The sequence below is a fragment of the Triturus cristatus genome, chromosome 11, assembly GCF_964204655.1.
Source record: "Triturus cristatus chromosome 11, aTriCri1.1, whole genome shotgun sequence".
In the NCBI taxonomy this organism is placed as follows: domain Eukaryota; kingdom Metazoa; phylum Chordata; class Amphibia; order Caudata; family Salamandridae; genus Triturus; species Triturus cristatus.
The window spans coordinates 1,123,738,206-1,123,757,214 of NC_140594.1; the positions used below are offsets into that span (position 1 = coordinate 1,123,738,206).

The 19,009-nt window shown below is 44.7% G+C and overlaps 1 protein-coding gene across 2 annotated transcripts in view; it reads left to right on the plus strand.

The window, feature by feature from the left end:
• Nucleotides 1-19,009, plus strand: part of ECEL1 (endothelin converting enzyme like 1) — a 565,411-nt gene that overhangs the window by 328,289 nt on the left and 218,113 nt on the right. For both annotated transcript variants that reach the window (XM_085635691.1, XM_085635690.1), the window contains exon 3: nucleotides 12,498-13,517. In XM_085635691.1, coding sequence (XP_085491817.1) covers nucleotides 12,723-13,517 — 795 coding nt within the window. In that variant the 5' untranslated portion in view covers nucleotides 12,498-12,722. The remainder of the gene's footprint in view (nucleotides 1-12,497; nucleotides 13,518-19,009) is intronic.

Genomic DNA, 19,009 nt, shown 5'->3' on the forward strand with positions numbered 1-19,009 from the left:
CATGTGTTATCTAAAAACAAACTAGCTTCACTTGTGTTCCCTGAAGTCATAATCCTCACTCAAAAATGGGACATGTTTCAAGACTGTGGCCATATGTAGGTCTCGCATCAGCAAAGACCTTTTGATTTTACCAAAAATATAATCTGCAATATACTTGGAGGAGCTTTAAGTCATCCCTTTTCGTCCATTGGTCTGCTGTTATGTCATTCACATTTTTCTTCTGCCCACTTCAGCATATAGCATGGGGAAATGGATCAGCCCACTTCAGCCATTGGCTGACTTCACTGTGAGTGACGGTATTCTGCTCTTCACAAGGAAAACTTCGAAGCATGACATATTTTCTATCAGTGCAAAACTACTATTGGAACGTCTGCTTTTTGAGAGGCCAGAAATATATTTTTGGGTTTTTTTCACTGTTTTTTTTCCATATTGAAGAGGGGCCTAGTTATCTCCACAACAGTCAAGTTGTGCTGTCTCAAAATAAGCATTGACAAAGCCAAAAGGTCGGCAGCCAACATCTCATCTTTTGGATTTTCCAATGCTTCTTGAGAAAAACAAATTGAACTCAGTTCTTAGTGAACTAAACTTTTTTTAAACTCCAAAACCTATTTTCCTGACTTACATTCATGCCCTTTTGTGGCATAAAAATAAAGAAGCATTGGTGTCATCATTTGCTGCCAGACTTTTAATGGATAGTAATTGTGTAATGCATTTCCTAGCAACAGTGACCCACCCTCCATTGTTCCACCAGCCAGTTGACTGGGTTAGGGTTAATGTAAAAATTGACAGAAATTTTCCAAGTGTCAATGAAAATTTCTTAAGTAAGTGAACTTCATGTAATTAAAATAATTTGAAAAGTGTAGAGAAGCGAGAGACTGCCCATCTGCCCCACAGAGGTGGATTGCCCTCCCAATCTCACACTAGCTCAAGGCATGAGTAATCAGGCTAACACAGAAGAGAAAAATGAAAAAAGAGAATTTTTAAAAGCAGAATTGAGAGAAAAGGCCCACAGCATCAAAGGGTTTTACCGATTTTTGTGTCTATGGGGAAATGTGTTGATTTATAAGTTATGGCAAATTAAAGGGTAAAGCTCTGTCCATAGGTAACATTGAAGAACATGAATGATAATTTCATACAGTGAAAGTAAAAATATTGTTCGATGAAAACTACCAAAAGAGAAATAAATATACCCATCTAGAGGTTAAATGTCACAATGCAAATCAGAAAGCTCGGTAATTTTCCCAGCTTCTCTGCTTGACCAAACTGTGTGTTTGTGCTTCTTTTTTGCGTTTGCGCACTTTTAAAATATGTGGGTTCAGGATCTACGCTGTACAACCACCTTTCTTCTGTCTGATTTAAATAGACTATAATGTTGCTCTGTGTGAAAATCTAGGCCACATAGGGTGCACATGACAACTGACTTGCCTTGTAGTTCACTAATGGTATTGTTGTCACGGTGGGTGGTGGGATGGGTGTCAATGTTTTTCATTTCATGTTTAAAAACTGTTACTTTTAATAAGTGACTTGATGCAGTGATATGATCTGATGTACTAACTGAAATGCTTCTGCCATGCATAGTGTTGCTTGGTGTTTGTTGCAGAGTTCAGGTGCCAAACATTTTCAGGGCTCGGCTCATGCATGGGTTCTTAGAGCCGAGCCGGACACTCGGCTCGGATCTGGCTCGGCTCTCCTTGGTAATTTGTTGGCTGGCGCACCTCTACCATACAGCTCCTAGTTGGTCATTATCTGTTCCATTGGTTTCTAAAATTCAGCTCCTCCTGTCTTCAGTTAGTGAGTCAGAAGTTCTAAAGTGGCCACTTGGTATAAACGGGAGGAGACCTCCCCTTAGTCCCCAGGTCTCCCACTTTCTTGACTAGAATGATGCTCCAGAGACATAAGACAAGGTCCAACATGGCTCATTCGTGTGATTTAATAAAAGACTCTCCAACCCTTTCACTGTCCCCACACAAGACCAAACTGAAGTAACTACCCTTACTCAATGACCATCGATGGGTCCCAGAGACACAAAGTCAGAAGTCAATTTCTCTCTTTAATGCGAGGCAAAACAATTCACCCATACCAGGCGAATCATATCGCTGCATAATCCGAACAGAGGGCCACACACCAGAAATACTCACCAAAAGGGTGTCCTGTTGTGTAGACAAACCCTCTGCAAGTTGCATCCAGGCCTTAGCCATCACTGCAAGCCAGAAGGTCAGATATGTGATATATTGACTGGTTAAACTCAGGTAATGGTAACACGTCCAAAGTTCATAATTGATAAGGTACTGTCTGAAATCCATTTCAGTTTTCTGATATAACAAAAGATCATTTCATCATAATGATTTTCTTCGAAAAAAGAATCACTGCTGACCCTACTCTGCACTTAGTCGTTGGTTATGAATGCTTCGGTATTTGGGTACTGTTGGACCTGACATCCTTTGTGTGGTTTTCCTCTACCATTTTGGCCTTCCACCCTCCTGTATTTGCTGGTTTTGTTTTGCTGGCCTTAGGACTCTGCACACTTTACCTCTGCTAGCCAGAGCTAAAGTGATCTCTCCTTTAACACTGCCTTACACCCAATCTGCATATTTAATTTACTTGTAAGTCCCTTGTAAAGTGGTACTACATGTACCCAGGGCCTATAAATTAAATGCCAATAGTGGGTCTGCAGCACACATTGTACCACCCACTTCAGTAGCCCTTTAAATATGTATCAGAGCTGCCATTGCAGCCGGTGTGTGCAGTTTTAAACTGCCATTTCAACCTGGCAAAATAAACTTCTGGATGGACCCAAACCTCCCTTTTTATTACAAATTAGTCACCCTTAGGGTAGGCCCTAAATAGCCCAGAGGGCAGGGTGCAGTTTATTTAAAAAGTTGGACATGTACTTTTAAGTTTTACAAGTCTTGGTACTGAAAAACTCCTAAATTCGTTTCTCACTACTGTGAGGCCTATCTCTCTCACAGGATAACATTGGATTAACATTACTTTTAATGAGTGATGACTTTCAATTGGGAGCAGCTAGGAATGTTTAGTTTAATGTCTAAAGAATTGTAATTTAAAGCCCTCTTTAATTGTAATGTTTGGTTTTAAGTCACAATTCCTAAAAAGTCACTTTTAGAAAGTTATATGAACAGAGGCTCTAGGGAATTTAATTTTTGATATTTAAAAGGACAATTAATGGGCCCAAAAAATTCTGTTTGCATAGATTGCCACAAATCATAAATGAAGGTAAAGAAAAAAGAGAAAATAAGAAGGCCCACAAACAATTTTCAAAGAATATTTTAATTATCATTTGAAAATGAAGGTTTTTTGACAAAAACATATAAAAATCCAAAACATAACCAATTGGTGCTCAACACATTACACGAACAAACACATTTTGGATATTACATAGTGTATAACAAAAAAACAGAAAAAATGTCAACTGGTTTACAATTCAACGATATAGTCCTCAACAATGAAGACAGTTATGGATATCAATCTACTCCCAATTGGCCAATAGGACATCAACAGCATTTTGACCCTAACAATTCAAAGAGTCCTCATCAGGACAAGAATAGTTTGGAGCAGAAAAAAACAAGAAATGTCTGGCCCAGTGAGCGCAACCTAGGATTGACTCACAAAGATGTTCTTCAGAACAGATCAAAAACACATTAATTGAGGCAAATTATAGGAGTCTCCAAAGGAGCAATGTTTTTAGAAAGGTATGGACCTCACAGCCCTCCAACGTATGCTGGGAAAAAGGTCCCAAATTTGTGTCTGCCCAAGAGGCAATATCAGAACAGTCTCCAAAGTCATGAGTTTCAATAAGAAGGTAGAAGTGAGAATACCTTCTCCATGGAGCCCCAAAGTCCAACTTATCCAGCCAGGCTAGCTATATCTTTTAAAAGAGACTGGTTTAAATCCAGTGATAATGGAATGAGGTAACAAAAAATGTGTTCTGTGACTACTAGTCCCCAAACACTGAGCAAACACAGAGAATTCAAATGTAACTGACGGGCCTATGGCCGGGCCTCTTGGTGAGATGATTGTTTTATTACTGTGGATAAAGTGAGCTCCTTGCTCGGACCGGCTTGGCCACTGGTGCACAGCCCAAAAGGATGCTACAGCCTCGGGGTTGGTGTGCACAGTGTCAATCTGAGTGTGCTCGCATAGTCAGCCTGATCGTTGTCATATGCAGAATGACCCTGGGCCGGCCTGGGCAAACACCGTATGATGTGCGCCTCCTCCCACAACAAATAACCCCAAACCCCAGGGAGTTACAACGAGGCCTGTGGAAACGGCTGCTTTTCAGGAGCACTGTTCGAATTGGCTTACCTTGGGAGATGAGGGGAAGAAGGGAGTTTACAGGAGAAGGGGGCTGGGGGAGGAGGGCAGCTGAGAAGTGAGGGGAAATTCCATAAAGTAGATTAATGCACATGGAGCAATCTGCCAAACACCGAGCCTACGAGAGTAGGTAGCCAGTAGGTTTAGAGAATCAGATCTTGCATTGGAGGTTGGAAGACAAAAAGTGTCTGGTTCGGTGACTGGAGTGACTTGTGGCTATTGGAAATGGTCTTGGACGGATCTTGCAGTCAATTATCTCTTTAACCAAGAGCCAATGAATTTTAGATGCGGGCAGGCGCAATTTGGTTATTTCTTCTTAAGCTAAATGAGTCGAGTGGCATGGTTCCGGTTCCTCTGCAATTTGCCAAATGTCTTCTCAGAGATTAAGGACTTGTGACTTATCTTTTTTTAAACTGTAAGTCTCTAGTCTTACTTTATCATTATTTTGAAAGTCAAGCAACACCTCCCCCAACCTACCTACCCCACGTTGCCACATTTCCTTTCTGTATAGCTACAAACTGCACGGCTTCTACTATAGCAAGTCCTGGTTTGTTGCTTCATTGTCTCTCTTTACTGACTCCCAGTGTAGTGCTGGCAGTCTTTTTTTCCAGGACCACAAACTATTTACCCTTTCAACTCCCTCTTCTGTATTTGTTAGTTCTGCAATTTGCATCTCTTAAAAATGGACTTTGAGACTAATTGCCGTGTTCGGGCTCTCCATGTGTAGGTGTGGGCCAGCCTTTGACGTTGGTCTGCCCGTATAGTAGCCACCCCACTTGTGCATTCCATTTGTGCTGTCTTGTCTTCTTATTTTTGAATCTGTGCTTCTTGTTGTCTGCTGCCCCTCTTGCATGTTACTCACCCGGTCTAGCATGTATCTGTTTATGTTGACCCCGACTGAAAGCCAAATGCCTTATCTTGAACTTTACTAGCGTAGAGTGGGGGCTGGGCAGTCACTTCAAGTCCCGCTGTATAATTCTGGGACAATCTGACTAGGAAGTTTAATCATCTAATTTAATAATCTGTAAACAATTAAAGAACATTGAACAATCACGTCAGATGCAGAGAGATCGAGGCTAGCTTTCTTAGCCAGTTTGGTTAATGTAATGTATGTCCACGCACTACAGTTTAAAATATAAATACTTATTTTATCAGGATTTTTATTGATATTTTAGGCCATGTTAGTGATATCCACACTAGGGGGCATATTTAACTAATAATTGTGCAGCGTGATAGGGAAAGAGAAGGACTGCGCCACACAATATACAGCCGCTTCCTGTCTTTTTCCAGCGCTGGCGCACTTTGGTTGCCTAGCGCCAACGCAGACACCCTTGCACCATGGTGTAGGGTGCGTGCGTTGTAAGCAGGGTTCTTTTTGTGCAGACGGGGACACCTTCCTGCACAAAATCAATCCTCTGAGGCATTTTCCTCTCTCTGTGCAGCACATATACAAAGATGGAGTAACAATGAGAAATAAAGGTATCTCTCCTTGTTCTGCCTCACCTGGGAAGGCGCAGCATTTTGACACAAGTCCTAGGTCTTCCAGTATTGGTAAATCTGGGAAGGCCCCCAAAATACGTGGGTGGTTGTATGGGAACACCCATGGCCCACCCATGGAATGCCTCCCTGGGGCAGTGTAATGCAATGCAACGATTTGCGCTGTGTAGTGTTACTCTAGATGCATCAAGCCACGCAAGGTGACCTTGGGTGGCTTGATGACTCAAACTTAAGAGATGCCTCGCCCTTACGCTCTGGTGCGTAGCGCAATGGCTACGCAACTCTTTCATAAATATGCCCCTAGGTAATTGTTGAAGCAAAGCTGCTTCAACAATTCCGGAACATTAATGCTCAATTGATGCCCCTTCCTGTGATGTCACTTCCTGTGATGTCATATTTTAGAGGGGCCTTACATATTCCTGTCCTTCCGGGGCTCCACAAACCCTAGGACTGGCCCTGATGAGGAAACTAAACAGCCCACATTTGGGAAGCAGGCGGAATTTGGGGTTTACATCCTTTGCACGGGCGCCATTTTTAAAAGCCGAGACCCAGGCAGTGCAGGAAGGCCCAGAGGGACTGCTTCAACTGCCCATGAAGCGGCAGTTTGCTTGCTCCATGTGGTTCTCATCGGACTTCCCCAGAAACGCAGTTCTCAGTTCGTGGGCCTTTCTTTGCTTCTTTAGTATGGAGAGGTGCATTTTGAAAATGTCGTCATAATACACGTCCAGCAAAATAATTAAAACATATATTTCACCCAACTCTGACACACACTCTCCTGTAGTGACATCACAATTTCTCCTCAGTGGTATCACAGTCATCCTCTGTGTAGTGAGAATATGAAGACCCTCCCCGGTACTACCAGCCGTCTATCTCATGAAACACAGAACTCTCTCTTGCTATAGTAACATCTCAGTTCCCCTCTGTGACATCTCAGTTCCCCTCTGTGACATCTCAGTTCCCCACTGTGACATCACAGTTCACCTCTGTGGCATCACAGTTCACCTCTGTAACATCACAGTTCCCCTCTGTGACATCACAGTTCACGGCTGTGACATCACCGTTCATCTCTGTGACATCACAGCCCCCTGCAGTGAGCGCTCACTGCCACTGTCTGCCCTCCCTGACATTGTAATGTCACTTTCACCTATGGGGCCTTAAATGCAGATGTTAAGTTAAAGCGCGTTTGTTAAGTGCGCGTACACCAGACTCTTGCACACTTGACAGATCTTCTACCAATCTTCCGGATGAAACATTTTAAAATCCATCTTTGCATAAATGATCTTTTAAAATAAGCAAACTCCCTGAGCAGCGGCAATTAAGCATTCACCGCGGGGAGATCAGGCGGTCTGCTCTAAATATAGGGATGCTGAGAATAAATGTCACCTGCGGGTGCCCTTTACTCAAGGAAGCTGTGATCTTAAGCTGGGACTCTGTTTCTGACAACTCACGTGTCAGGGGACAACGCCCGTCTCTAAGGAGACTTGGGCTTCGAATGAAAGCCTGTGCATCTCAGACAGGACCCCTACAGAGGGCATTGACCCACATACCTGCCAACTTGAAGAACAATCTCACAGTGTGAGGAGGGGGCGGGGCCGGCATGACTCGCGGGTGGGGGGGGGGGCGGGGGGGGGTTTTGAGCTGGTGTTCGCGCGTGGGGGAGTTAAAATAATTTTTATAAAAAGAAACTTACTTACCTTCCCCACACAACCCGCCCACTTAGATATCTTGGCTGGCGTATAATAAAGGCATGGATAGGTCAATAACATTGGTTCCGCTGCCCTACCTAGGTTAAGTAGTAAGTCTTTTAAAAGTATTGCAAGATGTTATATAATGCCCCCTAATGACCAACTGTAATGTAATGATTAATGATGGAAGAATCCTTATTTATGTGCTTCTCTCTGTTTTTTTGTTTTTGTTTTTTTTTGCTCATTTATACTGTGCCGAGTACTGTTTAGTAAGTTTTTGCTAGTATCGCTTATGCTTACAGTTATCGTGTACTCTCTCATTGTCCTGAATTAAGGCCTGTTCTTTTCTTGCTTTTTCTTTTCATTTTATTCATTGTTTTTTCTTTTTTTTTTTCTTTTCTCTCTGTTGTAACCACAAGCACAAATAATAAAAAAAAAAAAAAAAAAAAGAAACTTACCTTCCCGGGTCCCACGACATCGCGGCTCCTGCCCGAGGCCCGTTTTCCTGCTCTCCTGCTGAACAGGAAGCATGCAGCCTCCCTCCCCTCCCCTAAGCCAATCACAATGCTGCAATGGCAACATTGTGATTGGTGGGTCGGCGCCCGGCCGGGCGTCTATGGGGAGGCCACAGCCTACGTGGAGAAAAGGGAGAGTGTGCATGACTGGTTTGGTCAGCCCCAGAGGGCCAACCAAACAGTCAGGGCCCGCAACATTGGGCAAGCCACTCCTTCCTGAAGCCCCCCACCAAGCATACCCTTCTGCTTTCTCGCAGTGCGTGAAGCAGAAACCTAAAATGGTAGTATTACCGTTTTATGTTTCTGCTTCTGGCACTATGAGAAAGCAGTGGGGCGACGTCCCCACGCCCCTATGGAGGAGCCGCCCCTGGTCTGGGATCACAGGTGACCCCCAGTAAGCAGGTACTGGGTGTTCGGTCTGTGATGGGAATGTGGCCTGCCTAGGGCTCCTTGTCTCCCTGGCTTGTCACAGACAGTCAAGCCCTCTCTCGAAGGAGGTGGTGCGACTTATGTGTCTAGGTACAACAGGAAAGAATTACCAAAGGTGCAACAAAGCGGCCCATATCCAAGCAAGAGTTATTGTTTCATAAGAACATCACTTTAATATTTTAAAATATATAAATATATGTGGAGTAGAGTAAAATGGGTGAACAAAGAAAATCATACAAATGATATAATTAACAATATCATTCAAAAATGCAGCTGCAATATTGAGCACAAAATATGTATTGTTCCCACTAATGAACTGATTGATAGTGAAGGCTGTGCAGTCCGTAACACAAAGGGATGACAAAACACAGTAACACTTTTTCTTCAATATGTTTTTTATTGAAAGAATTTGCAGAAATCTATCAATTCATTTTATGACATAAAAGCCACATTTCTGTACAGCACCCAACGTTCAGAACAATTATAGAGCTCGATTTAAGACACCACATCAAACTATCGCCGTTTACCCCGCGTGAGATAATCATTTTATACATTGCCAGAGATATTTAAGACTTCAAACAGAAACTTAACTTTCAGGCATCATACTAGGGTTTTGTATTGATCTTATTTCTCATGTTTACACAGGCTTCAAGAACTTTTTAAAATGCAACACAAATTCATCGTCTATTTTTGTACCAATTTTATACGGAGTAAAAAAGCTTTTTTACCCATTTCATATATTGATTTTACTTTTGGGCACCGTATTCTGGTCACATCTGAGCAAAACAGAGTAACACTTTAAGCACTGTTCTTTGTTAGCCAACCGTTAACAACACCCTGGATTATAAATGGAGTAACTTGTCAGAGAGGGTAAGCTTGATTTTAACGCAATGGAATAGAATGTCCAGTGTTTTCAGTCAAGTGTGCAGGAGGCTGGAAATACTTTCATCGTCGATTTAGGCACAAAGTTTGGAAGTCTCTGGAAAAGTGGACTTCTCAGGGCCTAGGGGTCCTAGTGCCTGGGCCAACAATCGGGTAGAGAGCACAGGAGAGAGGCAGAAGGCTGTCAGACCCACCGGGCAGTCGTCTCAGTCTGAACACACAGGCACAAGTTCACACCTTAGGGCCCTGCAGAGCTATCTAGGTTCAACTAGTGGTACGGTCTCCAGAGGGACCCACAACTTTTCTCCATACATCAGAGCCGCATTTATGTTCTGGCTGCGAGGTTCCTGTGCTGGTAGAAATGTGGGAAGCATAGCTCCAAAGGGTGGATGGACTGGCGCACTGGCACCTCTCTGGGGACCAAGAGGCCCCAAAACTGAAGACATGGTGGGCCCACAAACAGAGAGATGTAGGAATGAGGCTGGGATAACGTGATGCACTCAACTATCACACGATAAAAAATCTAATCTAAAATACCACGCATAGTATTCAAGTAAAAATAAAATCGGCTTGGCTCTGATCATAGACCGCCGGCATTTACGCCCAGATTTACAAGTAACGCAACGCAGCGAGTGAAGTTACTATGCTGCGTTGCATGACCGGGAAAGAGTAGAACTGCGCCATATCTTGAAAGATGCGGCCCCGGCCTCTCCTTAGCTCTTGTGCCCTTCCTGTTGCCATGTGCCAGTGCAGACACCCTTGCATCATGTTGTCCAAGCATGTGTGATCGCTCCATGTCATACCAGACACTGTTTCCAGTTCTTAGCCTTCAGGTGAAAATCTAATGTAATCCTGGAGTCTTGGCGTGATTCCATGGAGCTAACACGCCTTGTAGCCGTGACTTGCAGGTTCAAAGACCAGGTGACCTGGAATGGGGGGCTCCCTGTGCAAGCCCCTGTAACAACAAAAGCTTTGCATTAATTTGCCATGCACGGTGTGTACATCAAAGGCTGATAATGTACACAAATCTGCCGGTGTGTTAGGCGGTAGTGTCCTCAACTATTGAGAGCTCGATGGACGTCGGCCTCCTACCAAAGGTCAGGATGCTGGACCCACATGCGAATACACTGTCAGCGTGCTCAATGCCTTGTCTGAACTCCAGGTGGTAGGTGGCCTGGTACAAGCCACCACAAACCTTCTCACATACCTCCTAGATGGACTCGCCTGGATTGGGGCTGTGTTTGAGGTTAGGTGGTCTTGGGACCTAGACGCATTCAGTGGCGAATGAAGGCGGCTGCTGCTTGTAGCCCCACTCTGGGTCTTTACGGTACCCGAGCATCATGGTTGAAATGTCATCTGACAAAAATATTGTGTCCTTAATTTTGCTTTTCAGATATATCGGCCCCTTGGAGTCCATAAATGAATATCTGCACACAACTGAATGATATTTCGGTAAGCGATATTTAGGACACAATAGTTATGTTATTGCATATGTTTGTCAACAATATTCTGACAAGATATCCAATGCTGAAAATGTGTATCCAGGTTGTGCAGGATGTGAGTAATTCCCGTAAAGAGTTGGTAATAAATGGAGCTGGGACATCCGCTAACTGAGCTCCGACACACTGAGTTGGGCATTTTGGGATGTATCCAGTAGCACGAAGGTGGACAACAGCACCCACCTAATTAGAACGACGGTGGACCCCGATTTTACATGGGCCATCATCTGTCTGGCCACTCTAATTGGCCAGTATATAATTTGACTTGAATATTCTGTTTTTCACCCTCATATACACATAGTGACTATATAGTAATACCTGTTTGGTCCTGATGAATGCCTAGGATCCCTATGTTGGGACCACTTGAGGCAGAAACATGTCGACATTTGGCCATTGAAAAGGATTACATATAATTTCCTTACAACCCTGGTCCTCTTTTTAATCTTATCCCCAGTGGGCCACAGAATAAAGTTTATTAGGTACCCTGGAGGTAGTTTTAACCACTATTAAATGATGTTTGCACTCTGTCCCGCACTTACCTAAATACTATCACTCATCATAAAACACTTTCGCTCCTCTCCGCTCGGAGAGTTATAACAGACATACTTCTGTGAGTTTTTTCAATAATTGGAGCGGGACACCGTCTGTGCCCAGGAGGGATAAATACGTTTGTACATAACATTCTGTGGCAATACCCCTAGGGTCCTGTGACGTACAAGGTTCTTACGTTCGATATTCTGTCTTCGATATAAGTATCCCACGATATTGTTTGTGTCAAAATTCAGTAGTGCAATCACTCCAAAGGCTGAGACCAGGATGGTGTGTTTGTGCGACAACTCCTCTCATCTGGACTCATCATTCTTATCTGCTCCAGTGGGAAGGCCAAGCCTCCTGCCATTGCAGCAGTGATAACCCATCCATGGCGCCGCAGCTGGTGGCCGCAGCAGTGCTTGCTGTGCCAGCTTCCACAGAGCCAAAACGGGCACGTGTGCAATGTGGCAAACCATACACTTGGCAACCCCCAAGGTACAAGTTAACAGGCAGGTATCGTATGTCAGAATATCATTGACCAGCATATAAATGATATACATTTTGGGTCGTGAATATTATTGACCTTAATATTGACCCATTAATTGTAGGGATTAATAATTAACCGCACTGCGGCGATAGTTTTGTAATTGATTTTTTTGGACACAATATTTTTGTCAGACAATATTTTGTCCAGAATTTTCTAGTACAACACCTCAGCATTATAGAAGTTGTTTTGTATTTTGTGTAAATGACTGCTTATATTATGTTATTTTACTTTGATTTGTATAGCGCACAAATCACCTGAGAGGGTATCGAGACGCTTAGGCAGTGTGTAGGTGTGTGGTCCCCAAGGTGCTTATACGAAGAGTCAGGTTTTCAGCTTCTTGCGGAACTCAAGAAGTGAGGAGCAGTTATTCTGTAAATACCTCTAGAATCCAAGGCTCACTTGCCTGTTGTCTTTATGATGACTGAGTAAACACCACATCATCAGTGATGGGGATTAGAGGAGGAAACAGGTCATGGTGGATCCCTATGTTGCAAAATGACAGCTCATGACAAACTTTGTGACGTAAAGAGCCTTTCCTCTTGTCAGTTTCTAAGTCTTTCTTTCTCTTTCCACTCTGCAGGATTTCCTTAACTGAACGAGGAGTCAAAATTCTGATGACACGGAAGAAATGAAGAGAATTTCTTTGCAACAATTTTTTCGTGTTTGGGTTTTTGAAGAAGTCAACTGCTGAAGCAGGCATACCATACCCACGTCACCCAGTTAACAACATTTTTTAAGTTCTAATTGACTCGTGAAAGCGAAGTTCATCGGCACACGGTGTGGGATCCTTGCTCAGTCTCCCTCCATGGCCTCGTCCTTCAAGACCTCGAAGTCCGGGAAGCCAAAGCCGGAGAAGACTTATTCGTTGACTGCGCACTATGACGAGTTCCAGGAGGTGAAATATGTGAGCAAGTACAACGCCGGGACCACCCTCTCGAATGGGTTCACCCTCCAGGTGACGCCCAAGAAGCAGAAGAAAGGTCTACCTCGATGGAGCCGGAGAGAGATTTGCCTCCTGTCGGGACTGGTTTTTGCAGCCGGTCTGTGTATCATCTTGAGTTGCATGCTGGTGCTGAAGTACATAGCCATGGACCAGGACAGCTACTGCCTCGAGGACTGTCAGGAGAAGAAAGCGTTCAGCCGCGCCTCCAGGTTCATCAACAGCAACATTGACCCCACCATCGACCCTTGCAAGGACTTCTACTCCTTCGCCTGCGGGGGCTGGCTGCGGCGATACGGCATCCCGGAGGACAAACTCATCTACGGCACCATTGCCGCCATCGGGGAGCAGAACGAAGAGAAGCTGCAGCAGTTGCTGATGCGGCCCGTCAAGAGAAACTACCGGAACTCAGCGGAGCGTAAGGTGAAGGAGTTCTTCAAGTCCTGCCTCAACATGAAGGAGATCGACCACTTGGGAGCCCGGCCCATGGTGCAGGTCATCGAGGACTGCGGAGGGTGGGACCTGCCTGACAGCAGGAGGAAAGCAGAGTGGGATTTTGATGAACTGCTCTACAAGACTCAGGGAGTGTACAGCACTGCCGTCTTCTTCTCTTTGACTGTGAATTTGGACGACAAGAACTCCTCCAGATACGTCATCCGGGTAAGTGATATGTGGTGCTTCGTCGTATTGCATTGTGAATTCATATAGCGTATCACTGTCACGTCAATCTCTCCGAGGCCCTCTAGCTGTGATTAAGTCAGATCATGTTGACTACTCAAGTTACTGAGGACATGTCTATGAAGATGCAGATGGCCTGTGCCTTTTCGTTGCAGGTAAGACAGAGGACTTAACAGATCTGTCTGCCTCTATTAAAATAATTTCAATTTAATATGCTTTAATCAGTGTTAAAGGACATCAGACATAAAACTATTTAGCTACAATAAACACAATTATATTGTAGGATAATTAGTTGTGATGATAGAGGTCAAGTGGGCCCCTTTGAAATATTTACGATCGGCGATCACTTTTCAGAGTCCAGGTTGTGCTGTGGAGAGTAGCTTCTACTTCTAGAGCGACATGTTGCTGGAGAGGTCCTCCTGCTACAGAGATGACTGAGCTACCTGTAGGTGAACCCCTAGCCCTTTTAAATGTAATGAAGACCAAGGGTGCGATCGATATCCCGTCTGCCTTATTGCAAGTGCCATTGGATAGCAACCTGTGTGGAGCAGGTGACAGTAAAGATCGATATCGAATGAGGTGTAGGATCGAACAGAGGACAGGATCCCAGGGAGAAGGTAATGTGGTACTCTGGTGGGTACCCAGCGTAGGCCACCTCAGCCGTGTGAGAACCAGAGAAACACACAGTGGCTACCCCTTAGTCCATCACATTCAAGGAATGTAAACCAAACAAAGGAAGCTGAGGACGAGGAGGGGTCTCACATAGCTGAGGGACCTGAATGAAGCAGGCCCTAGCTGGGAAGTTGATAGTGAGTACAAGCCTGTGGGTCCCTGCGGGGAGCATGAGCTTTGGATGTCCGAGGATAAGCTGGAGCTTCTGCCGCGTACAGTGAGCAGACTCTATGAAACCTGAGGGGAAACAGAAGCCTCAGGGAATTTGATGATGACCACGATTCTCAGGGTCCTGAGCGTCGGATGGAGCTTCCTGGAAAAACTGAGCAAGGGCTAAAGAGCCTAAGAGTGAACCAGGATGTCAGGGGACCTGAGGGTAAACAGGTTTCCAAAGGCTCCTTGGAGCGAGATGGAACCTCTGGGAACTCAGTGTGGGCGAGACCCTCAAGAGTCTGAGTCTAATCAGAAGCCTCGTGGATCTGAGTCTGAGTACGAGCCTCGTGGATCTGAGTCTGATCAGAAGCCTAATGGATCTGAGTCTGAACACAAGCCTCATGGACTGAGTCTGAGCCTCATAGATCTGAGTTTGAGAAGGAACCTCATGGGTCTGAGTCTGAATAGATGCCGCATGGATCTGAGTCTGAGTACGAGCCTCATAGATCTGAGTCTGATTAGAAGCCTAATGGATTTGAGTCTGATCACAAGCTTCATGGACTGAGTCTGATCATAAGCCTCATGGATCTGAGTCTGAGTACGAGCCTCATAGAACTGAGTCTGAGCAGGAGCCTCATGGGTCTGAGTCTGATCAGAAGCCTCAATGAGCCTGGGAGACAAACTCCGCTTAGGAGTCCTGAGGCTGAGTAGGGAGCTTAGGAAGCAAGAAACTCAAGGCCTTAGAGTGAGCAGATCCCTGAGAATTAATGGAAACCTACAGACCTGAGGGTGAGACTTATCCTTTGGGTATCACTTGGTGAAGTGGAGATCTCTCAGATGAGAAGAAGTTTTAGGATCTGATGGTAAGCAGGTAAGTCAGGGATTTAAGTATGAGTATGGGCGAAGGGGTCGGAGGGCAAACATTGGATAACACACAGAGTGTCAGTCGTCCTGCAGATGAGCTGTATTCGAATGATGGTGTTTCTATTCTTCACCAATATTACAGGCTCTGCAAGTGTTAAAACTCTCCTTTTAACCCAAATTAGATAACTGACAATAACAAAGCAATGTGTTGTCAAAGGTCATAATCAAGGAATGTGGGACACACATGATTTTTGGGACCCTAGCTTTATTTCTGGTCTCAGTCTCACCCTGAACTCTCTCTTTATGTATTAACAATGGAAGCAAACGGGTGGTATTGGAAAGTGTATCCTCCAACTAACCATCCTGAATTAGGGGTCGGAGGAACACTCAGAATTTATCTCTGTGGAATTCCGCAGAGTTACATAAAAACTCAACGAGATTCCGCGGAGTTCCGCCAATGGGTAGAAATATGCATGTTGCGCTGCTTGCTCTGTGATTTAGTTCTGTGAGCGCATTCCATGCTGAAAAATTAGCCCGAATGACATCACACGCCAGAGGGAGAAGCTACTCGAGGTAATTTTGCTGCTGCTCAAGTAGATTTTCTTCTCGAGCAGCAGCCTTCTGACTGCGAACGGTTGCGACCACCTGCTTTAGAAAAATCTCACTGGATGTCCTTCTAGCATCCAGAAATCACGCTACAGGCTGCAAAATCTCAGTCGCGCTCGACAACTTACCATACTGGAGAGCTGCAAGGGAGACAAAATTATGCCAGTTGGCGATTGCAGGAATTTGGCTGGAACTTTGCGTTATAAGAGTAATGTGGAGTCACCAAAATTCTTCCAATTCCACGGGCGTAACAGCCTATTTCGCCCACCCCTAGCCAGAATCACAAGAGGTGAGGGGTTTCTGGTGGAGCCAGTGTACTGTACATGGGGTGGGATTGAACTACTGAATACCAACACCAACAAAATAATGGTACAAGAATATCGAGTACAGAATAACAATGGACAAACTATTGAAAGGAAAATGCCTATAGGGAAGTATAGATTTACTCTTCCTAACTCAACATCTATGTACCTTGAAGGGGGAACAACCTTTACAACGCAACTTTTACAACGCACTACCTTTACAACGCATTTTTTACAACGCATAATCCATTACAACGCATGACATTACAACGCATGACACTACAACGCATTTTTAAAAACTACCTTTACAACGCATTCCATTACAACGCATACTACCATTACAACGCATACCATTACAACGCATAATATTACACTACACTATCCAACACTTACCCTACTGTTGCACCCCCTGGAGTTAGAATAGTAATTTTTACCCCTATACTATCCAACACTTACCCTACTGTTGCACCCCCTGGAGTTAGAATAGTAATTTTTACCCCTATACTATCCAACACTTACCCTACTGTTGCACCCCCTGGAGTTAGAATAGTAATTTGTACCCCTATACTATCCAACACTTACCCTACTGTTGCACCCCCTGGAGTTAGAATAGTAATTTTTACCCCTATACTATCCAACACTTACCCTACTGATGCACCCCCTGGAGTTAGAATAGTAATTTTTACCCCTATACTATCCAACACTTACCCCACTGTTGCACCCCCTGGAGTTAGAATAGTAATTTTTACCCCTATACTATCCAACACTTACCCTACTGTTGCACCCCCTGGAGTTAGAATAGTAATTTTTACCCCTATACTATCCAACACTTACCCTACTGTTGCACCCCCTGGAGTTAGAAAAGTAAGTTTTACCCCTATACTATCTAATACTTACCTTAAATGCAATTTAATATTATGCGTTGTAATGGTATGCGTTGTAAAGGTATTATGCGTTGTAATGGAAATGCGTTGTAAAGGTAGTTTTTAAAAATGCGTTGTAGTGTCATGCGTTCTAATGTCATGCGTTGTAATGGATTATGCGTTGTAAAAAATGCGTTGTAAGTGCATGCGTTGTAAAAGTGTGCGTTGTAACGTCATACATCCACCTTGAAGATATATGTACCGCCTAGAAACATGTACGTGGAGTTGGGTATAGAAAATCCAGACTTACTTACCAGTCAATGTAATTTTCGATATTAGGTCCTCAAAATTGTGGTTTCGATATTCATTGGGCACATCAAAGCTGCATAATGTACGCTGATGTGAGTTCAGAAACCACTGGTAATTGGATACTCACTAAAGATGCGTGGAGGCGGGTTGAGCAAGGAGAATTTCTGGTTGGCCACCCTGGCCCGGGTGAGTCAGTGAATGTGTCAGCTGCTAGGGAGTGTGGCGCTGGATCAGATGTGCCAAACATACCAAATATTTACATTTTGCATGCCACATCATGCTCCATGAGAAAAAGCGTACTATTCAAAAAAGCAGTGGCCACCTGTCCTTAAGGGCAGAGGGGTCACACCCTCCCGTCCACCTTTTTCCAAACATGAAGAGTGTCTCTCAAGCTGAGCAAAGGTCTCCTTGGCAAACACTCATGTTCAGGACAGCGGACAGGTGCTGTACTTGTGTTAAATGTGCAGGCCTCTGGCTACCTGAGCTGCACTTTGCCAGGATGAAGATGTCACTGCCCTGTGGGTGTGACCTACTCAGCCCGGCAAGTGCTTGGTGGTCCTCCCCCTTGTGACGATGGGGCGAGCCACTGATAGCGTCAGTCCTGGGTGCTTCAGTTTTAAGCCCTGACGAGCCTATCACTGACGCCTCGTCACAGAGTGGGGTGGGGTCAGCAGTCTCACTGACCCCATCCCACCCTGTGACAAGTAAGGGACCACTGCCTCCCCTCATTGGCCGACCCAAAACAAGGATAGCCAATGAGAGGAGGTGGCAGTCCCAATTATCAGGAACCACCGAGGATTCCTCCCACCACCCGAAATCCAAGTTGCCTCCCGGTATATTTTTTAATGTTTGGTGCATGCATGCATGTATGAATCAATGTGTATTTGTGAGTGTGTGCTGTAAATATGCATGCATGCATGTGTGAATGCAAGAGTGTGAGTGTACTTGTGTGTGGCCCACTCACCCCCCCTTCTCAAATTTCCAACCACCCCTGACACAAAGGTATGGGTTTGACATCAAACACAGTATAGTGATGGCTAAACTCGAAACTGTGATCTCCACCTGTCAGAGTCGCAAAAAATTAGCATCAGTGGCTTCCAACCGCCGGTGACAACACTGGAGCATCCAAATAGAATGATCCTGTCTGAGTTTGCTGTGCGGGTGAGTGGCCCTTGAAGGGACCAGCAAGGAGAGCAGCCATCTTCCCTCGTAGGCTGACACAGAGCATTGTGAGTGAAGAAAGTGACCTGATTAGAACCACTCAGGTCACTCGCGACCACCTCTCAGCCTTCCTCACAAATGAAGAGTCTGTCAGATAGTAGAGAATACAAACCAAAGGTATTTCTTCGAAGTACACTCAAGTGGAGTCCGGTCTGACCAGCCTCCTTAGATTGCTGCAGAGGGACTGACTTCTACCAACAGGGTAACATGTAATGTACATTTTCAGAACCCCTAAAGACACGCCCAGACTGGACATTTCCAGTTGGTAGCTGGTGTACAATGGAGATGCAGAAGGATGAGTTGCAATCCCAGGACCGGGTACATGCTATCTTAGCGCCAAGGTTACTCTGCCTTCGCCTGCCGCTCTAAGGGTGGGAGCAGACCTATCTAGTGAGAAAGGTATGCGATGACAAAAACAGTCTATTCATTAGCACAGCAAAGCTCATCCTTGGAGAAAAAAGAATATAGCAGCTGCCTTCGCTGA